General features: G+C 28.0%; 1 protein-coding gene across 1 annotated transcript in view; it reads right to left on the bottom strand.

The window, feature by feature from the left end:
- Positions 1–20,489, bottom strand: part of LOC136091363 (uncharacterized) — a 79,914-nt gene that overhangs the window by 58,990 nt on the left and 435 nt on the right. Inside the window, exon 2 of the mRNA XM_065818837.1 lies at positions 13,411–13,456. Within this exon, the coding sequence (XP_065674909.1) occupies positions 13,411–13,456 (46 nt within the window). The remainder of the gene's footprint in view (positions 1–13,410; positions 13,457–20,489) is intronic.

Here is a 20,489-nt window from a genome sequence, read left to right on the forward strand (position 1 = left end):
AAAAATTAAAAAAAAAAACCTATTAAAAAAGGTTTGGCCTAACTGCCTATCAAGAAAAAGAAAAAATCCAGAAATGGAAGACTAACCTAAGGCAACAATATTAATACTTTACATAAACTGCCTATCAAGAAAAGGAAAGAATCCAGAAATGAATGGCTAACCTAAGGCAACTATATTATTACTTTACATAAACTGCCTATTAAGAAAAGTAAGAATCGAAAAATGTAGGGCTAACCTAAGGCAACAATACAAATACTTTACACTAACTGCCTATCAAGAAAAGGAAAGAATCCAGAAATGGAGGGCTAACCTTAGGCCACATGACAGTTCACAGATAGGTTAAATAGGTTAGACAAGTAAAAAATGTCTAATATATGAACAGAATAGCCAACCCAGCAAGCACACAACGTTGAAACAACGTTAAAATAACGTTGATCAACGTCGATCAACGTTATTTCAACGTTGTTTCAACGTTGTGTGCTTGCTGGGAAGGCAACATTTTTATTAGTTTTGTTTTATATAATTGGGTAATTGAGAACAATGTCAAGTAAGTAATAATAAAGTACTGATGCCGCTTTGATGACGAATTGCCAAAATATAGTCGGCGATATTTTTTTGCAACCTTCCCGTCCCTCCCCCCCCTCGCTAGCCCGGGGAAGGGGTTTACAAAAAAATTTCACCGATTATATTTTGGCAACTCGAAAAAAAACAGGCAACACCCACAAAAAATCCTGCATCCGCCCCTGAAATTAAGGTTTTTATTAAGGGTTATATTAACAATGAATATATCTAAAACAATGCATAACAATGAAGCTAATTTAACAAAATTAATATCACCTAACTTTGAAATTTTGAAATATAACAAAAATGATTATAATTTTTTGACTGAAATAGATATTAACTGCTTAAATAATGAATATTATAAACCATAAGAATTTAAAAGAGAAAAACGTAACAACGATTTAAACATTTTAAGTACTAATATACGGTCAATAAACAAAAATTTTGAATCATTTAAGCATGTTTATTATTCTTTATATTATTTTTTTGATGTAATATGTGTATTAGAAACTTGGAAAGATGCAAATTCGCCCATGCGCGAAAATTCCCTATACAATTTAGATTCATATAAAATGAAGTCAACCAAGTGTAATCAGGAAGGGAGGTGGCGTTGCTGTATATATTCTTGATAAATTTGAAGTAAAAAAAAAAAACATTTTCAAAAAACATATAAACATATTGAAACTTTGTGCATTGAACTGTTAAACACATCTGGTAAATCGTTTTTAATCTCCTCATTTGTATCGACCGCCATGTGGTAAACAAGTTAACTTCCTTAATATCTTAATGAGTACTTGATGACTTTATGTCTCAAATGAGTAAACAAAATAAGCACGTTTTCTTTGCGGGAAATACAAATATGGACGCATTGTGTTATGAAAAGTTTGCAAACATAAAAAACTTTTTCAATTTACTATTCGAATTTAATGTAATATCCACCGTGTTTAAACCCACGCGCATTACTAACCAATCATCTTTTGTGATTGACAATATTTTAACAAACAGTTGCCTAAATACTAAATTTGAATCAAGCCTTTTTATTGCAGACTTTTCTGATCATTTTCCGGTTTTCCATATAGCACGCGAAGTACTATCTAATATTGACAATAAAAATTTTTTTGTGACTTACAGAAATCTTTCTATAAAAAAACCTGAATAATTAAAAAAAAAAAACTCCATATAGAACGATGGGACAACCTTTATTCATTAACAGATCCTAATATTGCGTTTAATAATATCTCAAGCACATTTCAAAATATCTTTGATAATATATGCCCAAAAATAACTACAGAAATAAAAAACAAAGGATATAAGAATCCATGGATGACATTAACTTTAATTGAACCCGTCATTTCGAAAAGGGCACAAGTCCATTTATTTAAACTTTTCAGGATCAACAAAAATAAGTTTTTTAGAGAAAAAGTCTATGGTGCTAAAGAAACTAAATATATGAGTAGATAAAAAAAAAGCATACAAAAATTTTCAGAGTTTTATTTATTATAAAAAACCAACATATAATACATATATCTTTAATTTAAATTTATGGACTTATGCCTTTTTCAAAATGAACACTTTGTTATATATAAAAATCCCAAGATTATCAAGATAGTAATGATTTATTATTACATTAAAACAATTATTGTTAGTTAATCATCACTTATTTCCTGGAATTCATTGTTTGTCGAAGTTGTTGGCCATGCAAAAAGCTCTGTATAGAAGTTTTCAAGTTGAATATGGAATATATTTTTCTATTTTTTTCAAATCTGATATTTTTTTTTCATTGATTGGCAATTTTCCAGCATATGCAGGTGTACTACTTAATGGTAAGGTCGGTCTTGTACCCATCTTTTGTAATAGCTGGAAATCATAACTGACTAAGGAATCTATGGATTCACGTGTTATCACTAAACCTGGTGTGGTTTTAGAGAACGTGAAATGTGACACTTTTGAAATACCAAATGTTACTTTTTTGTCCTTGGCTACTTTTCTTCCACAGGAATCTACAGATAACACAACTTTCTTATAATAATTTTGCCATCATTTTTTTACATCAATAATATCTTCAGTTTTAGGCCTTCTAATTTCAAGTTTTTTGTTTGCCGCAACTATAAGATTTTCATACTCTGTTGGTGTGTTAATCCGGTCATTTTTTCGAATATGTCGCTTTTCTGTTCCAAACATTCTATCGTTTGGCAAGAATGAGTGAGCTCTTTTTGATATGTAATATTGTATCTCATTTATATTGCTACCTAGTTCAGCTACCAGTGATAAAAGTATGCGAATCATGGCATGATTTCTATTTTGGCCTGCACAACCATCAGAAAATAGGTGCAGTTCTTTGGCTTCGTTGACAATGTTTTTTTTTATATAATCCAGCACAAAGGTACATACTTTGTTGGGACCTTTGTTAGCAACTCCTTCGCAATATGAATAAAATACTGATTTACCAGTTTTAAAATCGTATATGCAAAACTCATACATAGTTGACGTAGGTAAAGTATTTCCTGGACAGGGATATGTGGAAGTGGCAAATTTTGCATAAAATCAAATGCAATCCCATACACATTTGAATAATTTTTGCACTTAGTTCCAACTTCCTGTATTTTTTTGTAAAATTTGATTGCTTGTCTTTTGTGGATCTCAATATTTGCTTGATAGATTCTTTTTGCATTGTCATTAAGGTGTGGGTTTTTTAGTTTAATTTTAACTCTTCACACAGTCCACAAACATCAACTTGCTTTCTACCAAAGGATAAACTAAAATTTTCTTGGAAATATTTAAGGTAAAACTTATGTTTAACAGGATGATCTGGATATTTTTGTTCGTATAATGTGTGCATAATTTTCACATTGAGTTTTTCATCCAAATAATAAGATGATGCATTTTTACTATAGTATTTTATATTTAACAGGAAAGGATTCGATATGCTCACGTAATTTTGTTAATGTATCACTAGGTAATGCTTTGCATCGTGATCCCTGGGATTTACCTCTGTGATCCATAGGCTGTTTTTTTTTTTTAAGCAAATGCATAAACGCCTAGCTTGTTTCATAGAAATTCCATGCATACTGCAAAAAGCTTTCTTGCATACTTTTTTCTCACACCTTCAATGTTAGTGTGATAAATGGAAAGGAAAATTCTTTTTTCTTAGGTTCTTCAGATCTAAACCGTCTTCTCTCTATTTCTTTCTTTTCAATCAATGACTGCAAGTATGTGTCTTGGGGATTTTTACTATCAAATTTATTAACAAACTGAATTATACTTTTCATAACATCTTCAGATACAAGCTTTATACATTTTGAACTACGTCTGTAAATAAAGAAAATTATTGAGGTAATATTACAACAATTAAATATCAAGATGTTTTACCTCCAATCATTGGTGGTAAAACATCAGTAAATAAACAAAAATTTGAGAACAAATACAGTATATATTATATATTATAGAACAAAAAACTAATCTGCAAGAAGCACCCGTCTGTCTTGGTGTCACATCATTTTTATTTGTGGTTTTTATAAGCTTCTCCCGCAATTTTGGCTTTTTTTATTTTTTCATGTTTGTAATTTTCACTATTTCTTATACCAGACACTCTTTTTCTAGACGTATTTGCATTTTTAGCAAGCTCACGATTTTCCATTTTTGTAACAAATAAAGTGAGATTACGTCACTTCATTGCGTTTCGTTTCACTTGAAAAAGACATAAGTCTGGAACTTGTGCCATTTTCGATCAGACTTTAATTTGCATTTTCATTTAAAGTTGACTTGTGGTATATGAAAATGTGTCTTCTTCAAAGTAAATATGTAAAACACTTTAATAATATGAAAAAAGTGTGACTTGTGCCCTTTTCGAAATGACGGGTTCAATTTAAGCATCAAAAAGAAAACAAAAACTTTACGCAAAATTATTAAAATCAAAAAATAAAGATGATGAAAAAATCTACAAAAATTATAAAAAGTTTTTTCAACATAATATAAAAGAAGCAAAAAATAGGATATTTTTCTAATCAGCTTGATAAGCATAAATTCGATATCAAAAGGACATGGGCTGTTATAAACCAACTAACAGGAAGAGAAAAAAAAAAGCATACTTGCTTACCACAAAAATTAATTTCCAATAAAAAAATTATAACAAGTGAAGCAAATATATGTCAAGAATTTAACAAATATTTTGTTAATGTAGGCCCCTACAAAAACATTTTGTTAATGTAAGCTCTTGTTCTAACATTGCGCAACCAAATAAAACATTTAATAATTTTTCGGGAGAAAACCCAACACTAGTATAAATAATAAAAAGATAACTAAACTTGAATTTAATAAAGCAATTATTGAATTTAAACGCAACAAGTCATGTGGATATGATGGTATTTCCAGTAATGTAGCTGTTTATGTTATGGACAGCATTTGTAAACCATCATTTTATTTAATATCATCTTCATTTGAAAATAGTATATTCCCTGACAAATTTAAATTAGCCAAAATTAATCCCATTCTCAAAAAAGGTGATTGCAATAATGTTTCAAGCTACCGACCTATTTCTCTACTCCCAGTTTTTTTAAAAGTATACGAGAGAGTAATTTATAATAGAGTTAATAAGTACTTCACATTAAAAAATTTATTATACAAAAATCGGTTTGGATTTCAAAGCAATTGGTCTACTGAACATGCTATTATTAAACTTGCTGACAAAATATATAAGTCGTTTGATAGTGATGAACTGGTATTAGGAGTTTTTATTGATCTTTCCAAGGCCTTTGATACAGTTGATCACAGCATTTTACTTTCCAAGCTAAAATATTACGGCATAATACGCTCAACATTAAAGTGGATTTAAAGCTACTTGTCTAACAGAAAGCAGGTTGTACTACTAGAAAAGTCGGGAGCCCTTGATATTACGTGTGGAGTTACTCAGGGTTCAATCCTAGGTCCATTATTATTTTTAATACATATTGACGATATGCATAAAGCTTCCCAAAAAATATCTACAATTATGTATGCTGACGATACAAATTTATTTTTTATTCCTCCTGATGCAAAGACTTTGTTTAAAACTATGAGTATTGAACTCAAAAATTTCAACCTCTGGTTTATAGCTAATAAATTATCCCTAAATTGTAAAAAAACTAGATTTACTCTTTTTCATAAAAAAAAACAATCAATTAATCTTCCGTTAAAGCTGCCTAACTGTTTATTAATAAAAATCAAATTAAACGTGAAAAATACACAAAATTTTTGGGAGATTTTTGATGAAAATTTGTCATGGAGAAACCATATTGGTCTTCTTGAAACAAAGGTGTCCCTGTAATAGGTGTTTTGTATAAGTCAAGACTTTTTTTCGATAGTAAATCACGTAATATGCCTTACTTTAGTCTTGTACATAGTCAGCTTTTGTACGCAAATATTGTATGGGTTAGCACCCATAAAACCAAATTGCTAAAATTGCAAAGTCTGCAAAACCATGGATGCAAAGCAACTAATTATTTACTTAGGTTAGTAAACCTGGCCCCAGTGATAAAAAGCATGATGGTTCTAGATATTGAGAAATTTAACACATTACATATATTGATTTTTTATGTATAAGTATAAAAACAATCTTCTACCAAGCGTTTTTTCAGATAACTTCCTGATATCGTTTTCTAAAAAAAAAATCTGCGTTCAAATACCAGGAACGACTATTAACTAGGAAAAATTAAATCACAGCAGTCAATTTTTCTAATTACCAACCGTGGTTCATCAACATGGAATCGTTTCCAAAATAAAAATAATAAAGACCTAAAAAGCATTTCATCGTTTAAACAACAAACTAAAATGCATCTCCTTAATTCCTGACGTATATATAGTAGTTATTAGTATTTGTTTTCAGATTTTTTTGTTTTTTTTTTGTTTTTTTTCGTTCATCTTCTTATGTGTTTTAATATATTTGTTTTTTTTTTGCTTTCAATTCTTTACACCAACAGAAAAAAAATATATATGAGTTTTGCTTTATTAAATTTTATTTTACTTTAAAAATTAAAGTGTTTTTTTTTTTTAATTTTAATGAGTGACTAAAGAGGCTCTCTGAAAAGGTTGTGATGATAAACGCGTCATCCTTACCTCCTTTGAGTCCCTGACTGATTATAACAGTATATATAGATTATAAATAAAAAAAGATTAAAAATGTTTTTATAACGGTTTTTTATGTTTACATTGTTGTTTATTTTATATGAAAAATTGTAATATTGTTTAACCAGCGAAATGAAAATTAAATATAATATATATATATATATGTATATATATATATATATATATATATATATATATATATATATATATATATATATATATATATATATATATATATATATATATATATATATATATATATATATATATATATATATATATATTTATATTTAAATATATTTCAATTGAGAAAATTATTTTTTTTAGTTTTCTTTTGAATATATAATATTTCCGTTAATGAGGAAAATCAAAATTTTTTTAAATTATTTGGTTCCATAAAAAAGCTCCACGAAAAGAAATGCAAAATTTATCAAAGTTTGTTTGAAATTTTGGTTGTTTATTAAAATTATCATTTCTTAAAGAATATTTATTTTTTTCTTTTAAAGAATATAAACCAAAAAATAAAGCTGGAGATGAGTTGGTTTTACATTTAAACATAAAACAAAAACATTATAAACATTTACTTGATATATATTAAAAACATTCATGTTAAATAAGAGTGGGCTTGAGTGAGTAAAACAATTTTTAAAATTTATAAGACGTGCAATATGCTTCTGCTGACAATAAAGTGGCTTTAATTTACTTTTATGGGTACTACCCCATGCAATATTGGCATTGTTAATATAAAAGTGTATAAAAGAGTAATATAGTTGAGTTTTTGAATGTTTATTTAAAACACTTCTTGCTTTATATAAAACTCCAATGCTTTTTGCAATTTTGTTGCATAAATGTCCAATGTGATTCTTCCATGATAGATTTTCATCTACAATGATACCTAGACAATTTGTAAAAACTACTCTTTTTATTTGAATGTTATCAATATGAAGAAGAGGCATATTACTTGGAAGTAAATGTTTTTAAATCGTGGATGAAAGAAAACTGATTTAGTTTTATCAATGTTGAGTGAAAGTTTATTTGACTTAAACCAGTCAGATATTTTTGATAGTTCAATGTTCATATCATAAAAAAGCTTATTGATGTTATTATTAGATTGGAATAGGTTTGTATCATCAGAAAACGTTATATTTGTTAATTTTGAGACTTGATGGAGATAGTTAACATAAATCAGTAATAGTAAGGGCCCTAGAATAGATTCCTGTGTAACTCCTGAGGTTATATTTAGATAATCTATATTTTAATAATCTTGTGAAGAAGATCCGTCGACATAGACAAATTGTTTGCGATGTTTTAAATAGCTTTTTAGTAGTTTTAAAGCATTACCGGTGATACCATAATCTTCAAGTTTTTTAAAAAGTATTTCATGGTCAATTGTGTCGAAAGGCTTAGATAGGTCTATAAAGACGTCTAAAGTAAACTCTGACTTTTCGAATGAATCAGTTATACTACGAGTAAGATGAGTTATTGCATGTTCAGTAAAGTTATTCCTTTTAAAACCGTATTGATTTATGTAAAGTATATTATTAACAGCAGGATAACTAGATATTTGGTTGAACAAAATTCTTTCTAAAATTTTTGAAAAAACAGAGAGGATAGATATTGGTCGATAATTACTGACATTTGATGGTTCATCTCCTTTAAATATAGGCGTTCTTTTGGCTGTTTTCAATTGATTGGGGAAAATTCCTTGATTTATAGATCATTTGAAAACTTTAAAAAGAATATGATTTATGGTATCGTGTGAATCTATGACTATATTACAATTTATATCATCAGGGCCAACTGTTTTATTAGTTTTAAACATTTTAAAAGCACTTTCAAATTCTAAAGAAGATACTTCAAGTTTATCTAAACTAGAGATTAATGGAAACACGTAAATATTTGTTGGATAAATCATATTTGGAATATTTTTAGCTAAATTAGGGCCAACGGACACGAAATATTTGTTTAATTCTCTTGCTATTTGTTTGGGTTTATATAAAAAAACGCCATCAACTTTTATAGTGTTAGGCTCAGAATATAATTTTAATTTACTGTCTCCAGATATTTGACTTATAATTTGCCATGTGCATTTTGAATTATATTTATATTTTCCTAGTATATCATTAAATATCTTTTTTTTAATTTTTTTCTTTGACTTTCAAACATTTTAGCATAATTTTTATAAATAATTTTTTTTTCGGGTGTTGATTTTTTAAAGTACTTTATATACAGTTTTTGCTTTATTTTGAGGGATTCCTAAGATCTTTTTGACTTTTCTAAGATCTAATGACTTTTTTATGTTGTTGTATTAATTTTTATATATTAATAGTTAAAAAAATAGGGAAGTGGTCGGAAACGTCAAATTTTATTATACCTTATTTAAGAGTTTCATTAAAGATATTGGTTGTTATAATGTTGTCAATTAAGGTAGCTGAAGTTGAGGTTACTCTAGTAGGCTTGTTATTTAGTGGAATTGCTCCATGTTCGAATAAGTCATCGTAAAACCTTTTAATGTTGTTATTAACGTGATAACATATAAACAAGTAACAAACTCTTTTATTAAAAAGAAAAAACATAAGGAGTAGGCATAATTTCCTGACATCTGGTAATAATAAACATATAAAATAAAATTATCCACAAACTTGAGAATAATTTAAATCAAATAATGCTTAAAATAATTTAGCTAAAAAGATGCTTTATAATGAAGTTCGACGCCCAGAAACGATTTATGATCTATATAAATAAAAGCTTTTTTTATTTTTAAACTATTTTGCCACCACGTCCCAGATAGCAATCATGCAATAAGTCAATGTATAAAAAACCATCGCGAACTTCGAGTACTTTGTCTGATGCAAATCCAACGTTGATTCAATGTCAGGTGTTTAGCAATTATATCAATGAAACAAACATCGTCACATTACAAACAACTTGTACAAGAGCATTGACTCAACGTTCTTCAAAAAATTACAAAAAATTGATTAGTTTTACGATCGAAACCTAGTATTGATCATAAGTCTATTATGCAACATTATTTAAAGGTATATTAATCAAAGTTGATCTAGCGCATCGAACCAAATTTTGATCAACTTTAAAAAAATTTATACAAACCAACGTTGCAAATGCAAAATCATATAACTTAAATAAAACATTCTATGAACTTTAAATATCAAAGCACAAGCAAAACCTTCCCGATTAATATCTATTAATAGATAAATGGTTTTCCGACTATTGTTTTCACAACTTTCAAAATTTAGGTTTATATAAAAAATATATTTTAGTTTTATATAAAATTATATCTTAAAATAAATTAGCAGTAGGCTATAAAATTTTCATACATAAGCGTTTTTTAAAAAAAGACACCGTTTCACAAAGGAAAGAGAGGTTTTGATATTATCATTCCATTAACTTATGTTTTGAACATAAGTAGAATAGGCTATATATTTTGATATTCTAAAAATCTTAGAAGGTATCCTCATAAGAAGTCAAATTCAAGATATTTTTGTGACATTTTTTATTGAAAATAATAAAATATTAATTAACATTTAAATAATGTGCTTATACTACTACATACCTAACTTATATACTACAATCCCAACTATCAATTTAATAAAAACAGCAATAATCTAATAAATTTTGAGTAAGAAGGTTTAGATAGCATGCATACATTGGCCCAACGTTAAAATTCAGTGTTGACCCGATGCAGGTTTGATTATTTTTTAGGCATTGGGCCGACGTTGTATACAACATCGGCCTAAGATTGTATGTAACATTGGGCCATTTTTGTATACAAAGTTGGACCATATTAATATAAATTAGCTCTATACTGAATTCAACAACAAATGTTGTATACCAGCCCAACCTTTTATGATAAATTAAATTGCTATTACAAATGGACGACTTACATCATAACATTGAAACTTATTGACATTTTAAAACAAAATTTATCTTACAAGTATAAGAATTTATTTATTTAATTTACATATTTTATCCGTTAAATATACATGTGACAAACTCCATACATTGACTAAATACAAACACATAAGGTTTTAAATAAAAAAATGCTTTATAAAACGTATGGAGTAGTTTCAATATTTGCTGAGCTACTTGCTACTAAATCTTGTTTAGCTAACAATATTTGGTGCCCACGGTGATCAGCTTTTTTTCCATCATATCAATCTTATGCCTGTCTGAGCAATACTTTAATTAAATAAAATCTTTTTTTGTAAATACTTATTTGACTTCACATTTTCTGCAAAAAGTTTAGTTGTTTGTTTAATTATGCACCAAAGAAACATAACAAATTGAAAAGTTATCGGTTAATGCACGTTTAAAAACTAAAAAAATAACTTATGTAAACCACTCTCTAATAACAACATAGGTGATCAAGATTTTTCCTGTTACAATCATTGGTCCTCTCCTTGTTTAAATTCTTAAAGCTTCATTATTTTTAAAGAATTATTCTTAGTTTTTGACATTACCAATCTCTTTTGTCTTCACCTCCAATTTTTCCTTAATAATTATTCAGCACAACCAGGAAATAATCAAAGCTACTTTTGCTTAGACTTAAATCAATGTAAAGTCTCATTAACTAAAAACCTTCAAAGAGTATTTTGTTTAAAGAGCATAATTTGTACAAAGATATCATATACGATGCATCCAAGTATCATAAGAAAGTATTTCCCATATGCATAAGTAATTTCTTTTTATCTAAACTCTATCTATTATCATATAAACTCTATTGTTTAGTGGCAATGCACTCTGTCATATCTTTGTTACCCTTTCAAATTATGCTTAAAATTAAAATTGATATGTTTTTTAGTTTACGAGGTTTCACTTCAATGCTTGCCAATCGTGAAAATAATGCCTGCATATCTTTAGTGGATCCTATTATATCTCGAAACAATAAAGTTAAAAATATTTTTACAAGACTCTACAATAAACCAGATAAAAGATTTCGAATTTATGAAAAAAAGTACAACATTTCACTAATAAAGCAAATAGAATTTAAGACTGAAGGGCAACATTTCCAATGATAGAAATCTGTACTTGGTGGTGGGTTCATAATACTTTTATGAATCATAAAGTTTTATGTTGTGCGTTCAGTTTCTGACACTGACACAAAGCAATTCTCGTTTACGTTTGTAATAAAGACTGAATTGTAAAATTAAAAAAATTTGTATAAAAACATTGTTTATGAAATATTTGAAATTAATTTTCGTTAATATTATTCTTCTGAAAAGTAAAAGTTATATAACCTTTAACAATAATATCATCTACAAAAATATTATACTATCTCAGTTTATTAGATAAATCAAAATAAATGCTTTTATTATGAATAATAATAAATCATCGAAAAACATTAAAACTTTAAATTTATATGAATATTATGTTTTCTTTCCTAAGATTGTAAAATTTTTAATATTTGATATGTTAAATATTGCACAAAAAAATGTTAGTTTTGACTTGTTAACCATACTATAAAATAAAACCTTTAAAAATTTGTAAAAGTTAAAGCTATGAGTAAGGATTTCTAATTGTCAGACAAAATGGTTTTAGGCGTAAGCTGTTGAGCTTTATCAAAAAAATTACAACCCTTTCTTTTAACCAAGGCAAAACATATTTAGAAAAAAACTCAAAAGTTAAATAATTAAATGGTTATCATAATATAGGCTTTTTAATATAAAAACATTGACTTACCATTTAATAAGTTTTGTTCATTCAAGTTCTCAGAGCAAACATTAAACTTCTGCAAAGAGTTCAGAGAAGTTTAATGTTTAAACTTCAGGGTTAGGGTTAGATTAAAAAAAATTTCTTTTATCTTTTTTTTAGCTGGTCATTTTCACTGTTATTCTTGTCTCGAGTCCATAATTTTTGCCTTCTGTTACGAAAGTTTAACCTTTCTATGCTATAAAAATCTATAAATCAGTTTATTTGTAATAAAGTAACTACTAAAGGTAATGCAAAAGCTTAAAGTTGTTAAATCATGTACGCTAACCAAATATAAAACATACCCTATAAAATAAGTTAAAAAGTAATAAAACTAAGAATCATTTCTCTTAGAATTTAAAAACGAAATATATATATATATATATATATGTATATATATATATATATATATATATATATATATATATATATATATATATATATATATATATATGCTATAAAAATCTATAAATCAGTTTATTTGTAATAAAGTAACCACTAAAGGTAATGCAAAAGCCTAATATATATTATATATATATATATATATATATATATATATATATATATATATATATATATATATATATATATATATGTATATATACATATATATGTATATATATATATATATATATATATATATATATATATATATATATATATATATATATATATATATATATATATATATATATATATATATATGCATACTTGTATGAAATATGGGTATATATATATATATATATATATATATATATATATATATATATATATATATATATATACATATATATGCATATTTGTATGAAATATGTGTTTATATATGTATAAAATCTTTTTATATCATATCAATAATCTAAAGTTTAAAAAACAAGTTTTTGCTCTATTTAAAGTTTACATAATTTGTTTTTAAACCGTTTAAATTTTAACTAAAATCACTTAAGAAATACTTAGTTTCTTTATTGATTTAGATTTATTTAACTTAATTGTTTTATTTTATGTACATTAAATTTTTTTAATAATTTAAAAAAAATCACAACTTACGACATGATATGTTTTGGAATAGAAGTAGTAGAAATATAATATACATCTAAAAAAAGTTTATTCGTAAAATAAGAACTTTAAACGAGGCATAGTTTTTTAGTTTAAGAAAAGTTTCTAGTTATCGTATATTCATAGCATTTTTATATAGAGTTAGTTTATTTAAATACTTCCTTTACTTTATTTTTTTTTTCAACGTCCTGAAATTATGTTATGGAGGAATAACTTTTTAAAAATATATTTAGTATTTACTACTCTATGACTAGTAAAGTAGTTTAAAGAATATTATTATATAGATATTCTAAACAAATTTTTAAATAATATATAATCAGAAAATAAGAATATTCACTACTATAAAATTCTGCTAGCAGAAATCAGTTTATTTAGAAAAAACTTGCTTAGAGTAGAAATGCCAACCAAAACAAAAAAAGTTTGTAGTTTATTATAGTCTTGAAAACCTTAAAATACTGCATACTTGATATGATTAACATGAGTTAACAGTTTATTTTAGCTTAATACCTTTTACAGCAATAAAAAGACTGCGCTTCCAAATTTAAGCGGTTAACAGATTCATCTGTTGACTAGCCTTGCATCCCTACATGATCTATTAGTCTGGCACAGATGTATTTGTAATACATTATTTCAAACTTAGGATGTTCAATGCTAGACCTTCTTGACTCAATGCATGAATATAGCTTGTGTCTCTATTTTTATGACTAGGAAACTCATTCTATTACCTCTTAATGAGAGTACAGCCCTAAAACTCAGTTTTACGTTTCTAAAGCCGGCTGATACTCGGGTTTCCCGAACTCTGTGGTAGCTCTCAGAGAGGCTGATTCCATCAACAGCAGAAAAATATCAGGGTACTAACAGTGCCATGTTGCGCATGGATGGTATCCTTATTTGTACTTTTTCATTTTGGACTGCATTCCCTCTCGACGAATTAAGGTCAAGCCTCACTTTTTTCCACGGTTTTCCTTGCATTGCGCTGCTGCAATTTCCGATTGAAACCGTTACTTCCATATTTATCAGCAAAATAATTCCCCAGAAAACAGGCGTCTGTTTGTTACTGCTAGTAACCATTGTAAAAAGGTTTTGTCTAACGCCAAAGCCCGTTACTCTCAGGTCATAAAATCTCGTATTTCATCAAAACATTAGGCTCTCTTGACATCTGGAGAATCATTTACGGTAAAAATAATAAGGGCAAATTAGTTGTTCTACCACTTGTGTGGTTTAGACTTTGTCACTTCAACTAAAGACAAAGCCGAATTGATTACTATGAGCTTTTCATCAATATCATTTTCTGATTCCACTAGTTGTGTTTTACCTGATATAGGCGTCAAACAGGTTGATCCATTGCTTGACATTCGCATCACTCCAGCTACTATATCTAAAGTGATTTCCTGCATACTCTTCTTCAGCTTGTGTTTCGGACAAAATAAATGTTACAGTCTTTTAGAAGTGTTCTCCGAGGCAGTCATTTATACTTTTAAAACTATTTAACAAGTGCAAATCAGACCCTTGTTTTCCAGCCTGCTGGAAAACTGTATCTGTTATCCCTATTTTTAAAAGTTCTGGAGAGCAATCTGATTCGTCTAACTACCGTCTTATTAGTCTTCTTCGAATCTTAAGCAAGGTTTTCGAATCTTTAATTAGCATAAACTAAATCTCTTATCTTGAATCTGATAACTTACTTTCTGATCATTAATATGGATTTTGATCTTTTCGTTCTACAGCTAATTTGCTAACAGTAATAACCGATAGATTTTATGGTGCATTAAATAGAGGTGGAGAGGTTAAGACTATTGCTCTTGACATCTCTGAAGCTTTTGATAAAGGTTGGCATGCTGTTCTTCTCCATAGGCTCTCTTCTTTCGGTGTATCTGGTAATAGCTTTAAGGTTATTAGGTCCTTCCTTTCCAATTGTTTTGTAAAAGTTATCCTTGAGGGACAGCACTCTTCTTCATATCCTGTAACTCCAGAGGTTCATAAAGGCTCAGTTCTTGGCTTTATACTTATACTTTATAATTTATTACATTAAAGATATTTAAGATATATTAACATCTAAAGTGGCGTTGTTTGCCGATGATACTACAACTTATTCTTGTTATGATAAGAAGCCTACACTCTCTGATAGCTTGGAGGGAACCAATTGCTTGAAGGGAACCATTTATTGGAGAGAACCAATTGCTTGGAGGGAACCTGATTGATTGGAGGTAACCATTTGAGCTTGAAAAGGATCTCACTTCTACTACAGCATCGGGCTCACTGTGGCTGGTTAACTTTAATTCAGAAAAAAATCAATTTTTTTTAGCCAATTGTTATTGCAATAATTTAGATCTTACTATAGTTATTTAGTTATATCGTTAGTTTGGGATGTACTTGACGAGTCATATACCCTTTATCTTCTAGGATTAACTCTTACTTCTAATCTTTTTTGGAAACCGTATATCAAGTTCATTGCAAAATCTGCTAAGGTTGCATCTTTTTATCGTGCTTGACACATTCTTACACCGGATTCTTTTCGTTTTTTCTATAAATCTTATACCCGTCCTTATATAGAATACTGTTGCCATATCTTGAGCGGATCCTCAAGTGATGCCCTTTTCTCTTTTAGACAAGGTGTAAAAACGCATTGTAAACATAGTTGACCTGCACTTCCAGCCACCCTTCAACCATTATCACATTGTTGTAATGTTGCTTCTCTTCCTCTTTCCTACAATTTCTATAAGAGGCGCTACTCTGAAGAGCTAGCATCTCTTATGCCATCTAATCAAATTCGTTTTTGTGTTACTCGTCAATGAATTACTCGTCTAGTTTTTTTCCTCGAACATCAGTTCTTTGAAATTCGCTTCCTTTATTTTGCATTCCAGATTCATACAATTTGCAATCTTTTAAGTCTTTTGTCAATGGTTATATATAAACATGGACATTATGTAAACGGGGCTCGTTAAAAAGACAGTCAATGTCTTCTACTTGCTCAGGCAATTTATATATGTATTTGTATATGTAATGTCTTTATTGTAAATATATAAAACGGCACAAAAAAAAAAGAAGTCACACGCACCACCCATCATTGTATGGGTGGTGTAAATGTATTAAAATATTATTTGTCAAAGTTTGAGAAAAGTTTATAGATATCATGGTTGGCAATACCCCTCGTTTAAAGATGTTTGAGTTATGTTCTGTGCATTGATTATAAAATTTTTAAAGATATAAATAACTGTGATTAGGATATGGTTGACTTACTAGAGCACTACTAGACTTGCTAGAGCAGGATGTCCCAATTCAGTTCATTTTAATTGTGTATAAGTCAAAAGATTTTTTTGGTAATGGTACTTTCTTCCTTTGGATAAGATTTACTGGAAAATCTTATTAAAGTTTTTTAATGCATTTAAAAGTTCGTTTTGCTACAGTGAAGTTTTATAGAATTGCCTTCAACTTGGAAAATCTATATACCGCGGAAATGCATTTAACCAGGAAGTTCACGCCTCCTTCCTTACCGTGACGCGAAAATATGTCCAGAGCTCGTTTCGAACCTGGATCTCCTGCTTATAAAGCAAGCATTCTAACCACTGCGCCACGGCCGCATATATAATGATGAATCGCTTTAATTTCATCAACCAATCTTGAAATATTGGTAGTTTATTGATTTAACAGGCAAGGCAACTCGTGCTGAATTTAAAAAGACGCATGTACGTAACAGAAAGATATCATTCATCTGATTATAGTAAAAAATTGTAAAGGCTTTGAATCAAAAGATTTTAATCAAAAAATTTAGTACATTATACATATTTTACATGATTTTTTAAATAATGTAACAATATATGGTGATTAATTTTGTATCGTTTGTTATTTTTGTTGTTTAGAATGTTAACTTGCTAAAAGATAAATTTTGTTTTATTTCCTCTATTAACTTTTTACCCTATACTATTATAACACAACAAAATAAATTTCAAATAAATATTCCTCATGTTAAACATATAAATTTAATTGCTGCTTAGTTATGAGAATGATGGTAAAAAATACTTTAAACGAGAAAAGTTAAATGTATTACAACACAACTTAGATTTGTACTTGAGTTAGAGTTAAACCATAAAATGTCTTATAACAGACTCATACCAATATTAAGGAACTTAACTAAGGTATTTGCATTTACATGTGTAATCAAGTTTATAAAAAAAAAACTATAACAAAACTATTTTCGAGCACCCACATACATCATCATTGTATAAGTATAATGCATACAAAAACCTCGTTTGAGGCTAAAATCTCTCTGACAACATAAGAGGATTTCCATTCTAATGCTAACATTTTATTTTCGTTTTAATGCTAACATTACTTGTTAAAAATTATTAAAAAAAAATCTTTCTAGCATTAGATTGAAGCAGTTTGACTAAGTTTATTGTTCTTAACATTTCTCAGGTTTTCTATAAAAAACTGGCATCCTTTTTATTTCTATAAATTCTTTTCATCTAATCTATTTTAAAATATTTTTAAAATCATTAAACCACGTCTTTGAAAATGCTTTAAAAAGTATTAACAATCTTCGATGGTCAGCACTCTCTTTTATATTTTGTTGCTTATGGTATGTCACAATATTTCTTTGTTCACCCTCCGTTGCTTCTTTTCTATATAAAAGGCTATCCTAATATTCATTCAAATGACTCTATATACTCTGATTCGCAAATATTTTCTAATGTCTGGAAAAAATAAATCACCTTTTGACGTTCCGGAAAACATAAATAATCTTGAATCTTATCCTTTTTCTGTACTAGCTTAGAGTTTGTAGTGGCTGGTAAGTTAAAAACCAAATAAAACTCACTTGTTTATTGCTTATATTAATGTAATAATTTTGATAATACTATGCTAATTAATGAAAACATGCTTATTGATCATCCTTTACTTTACGTCTAATTAACTTATGATTCGCTTACAACATCTTTTGAAAACCGAATATACAACCGATGGAAATCTTGTTACATCAATAACTTTAAAATAAGCCATGAGATATATAACATCATTACTCCATACAAATATGGACAAGAAGTTTTTATGGGTAGTGAATGGAATTGAAATCTATTATTAATCTGTTATTGGTCTATTATGGAATAATTTTCTTTTTTTTTTGACTTTTATTTTAATAAAGTTTTTACTTAAATGTCAAAGGTTTGCATTTCTTTTGTTTTTCTACAAATGATGTAATGATTATTGCTCAAAAAAGTTCCTGCAACCCAAATTCAATATTGCGTGACTCTTCCATCTAGCATAGTTGTATCTTTTGGGAATAAATACTTTTTTAGGTACAAGAATTTTATAACTTTTTTTTTCTATAAACTTCGCTGCTTTAAAAATCTTTTTTAGTTTTCTATTTTTTTAAGTTATTCAGCATTTCAGGAGTTTTGTAAATTGCCATCTTATTTTTTCATCCCTTTTTGTTATATTATAGTCTGCAACTAAGTTAGTGAAGAGTGGGGCGAGTTGAGCATAGGGGCGAATGGGGCAGTTAAAATATCTTGAAAACTAGGCATCACATGACTAAACATCTAACGGATGAAAGTTAGGGAATTAGAATGTTAACACAATGCGCAACAAAAGATTGCTGAAAAACTTTGAGTAAGGTACCCAAGCACTTTTTCTCTTTGGGACAAAAAAGTTTAAAAATTTATTTTGCTATTTTTCTCCTGCATGCTTATCAACCTTTTGATCTGCCACCACTTAAGTGTCGGACTTTTGATTTAAATTAACTGTTTTTCCTTAGGTCTTACAACGAAACAACTGAGAAATGATAGGGCGGTACATTATTTGTATATATCTTTAAAATTAGCAACTTTGAATCGAGCTTCAAAGTTCAAGATAGTTGTATAAAATTATATTTTTATATTTATCACACTTTCTTACAATTTAATTTTTCTATTTTTTTATTTACGTCATTAAAGAGCATAAATTAAAAGTTCATAAACTATACAAACGCTTACTGTGAAAGTTTTATTGATGAAATCACCCAAGCTTCATACCATACATATTCATTTACTAGATGATTTTTTAACTTACCACACACTATTGCTTAACATACCCCGTTGGGGCAGATTGAGCAGCTCCGCAAAATTTAGCAATATCTTTTCATAAAAATTTAAAGCTATACTTTTTTCTTAACAAAATTTTTAGCAGGTTAAATAATCTTTCATATATTGAAAAATATGCCTAAATCCGACGCACCGTTCATGAGATATGTAAGATATAGTAAAAGTTGCTCCATCAGCCCTACTCTACTCTAATGGTTGTTAGTAGTCTTGTTCATATTGAACAACTAAATTTTTTAATAATTATACGTTAAGATTAGAGTTTGAAAAAAGTCATAAAAAGTGAAAAAATCAAAAGGACATTCAAAAACTTATTTAAAAATTTATAGTTTGTTACAACATCTAGTTACAACAAGTAACAACATCTTTATTGCAACTTTAATGCAACAACTATTTGTTAAACTACATTTAACAACTGTTTACTCAATACTTTTATAGCATTAGGACATTTAAGAGCGCGTGCAACGTAAAATGTTAGATAGCTTGACTCTCTAAAGTTTTGCCTTGGTATTTTGATTTGATACAGCTAACCTGACTAATAATTTGGTCTTTAGGAAATATCAAAATATTTTTTTTTATATTAATAAACTTATTGATCAAATAGCACAAAATAAGGGTTGAGGACATTTGTATGTGATGAACAAAAAATATAAAATTTTTCTTTTTTTGTTGATACTGTTGTTGTTTCTAGTTCGAGAATATTTTTCTACTTAAAACTGTTTGTTTTAACATGTTTATGGGGTACAAAATTTGTACAAATACCAAGAATTACGGGCTTCGAATTTCAAAAAAACCCTTAAAATATTTTTGACAAAATATGCTTCATACACCCTTGCAATCCAGGAGTTTAACATTTATGTTTGTAGTATTTTATAAGATCATGTATGTGTATAAAAATACACATAAGAAACACGTTTGTAATAAAGAGAATTAAAATAAAAGCGCAAATGTGACACGCAGGAATAAAAACGACTAAAGGGCCTTTGCAACAAATTTGCA

This window comes from Hydra vulgaris, chromosome 15 (genome assembly GCF_038396675.1).
Source record: "Hydra vulgaris chromosome 15, alternate assembly HydraT2T_AEP".
NCBI lineage: Eukaryota > Metazoa > Cnidaria > Hydrozoa > Anthoathecata > Hydridae > Hydra > Hydra vulgaris.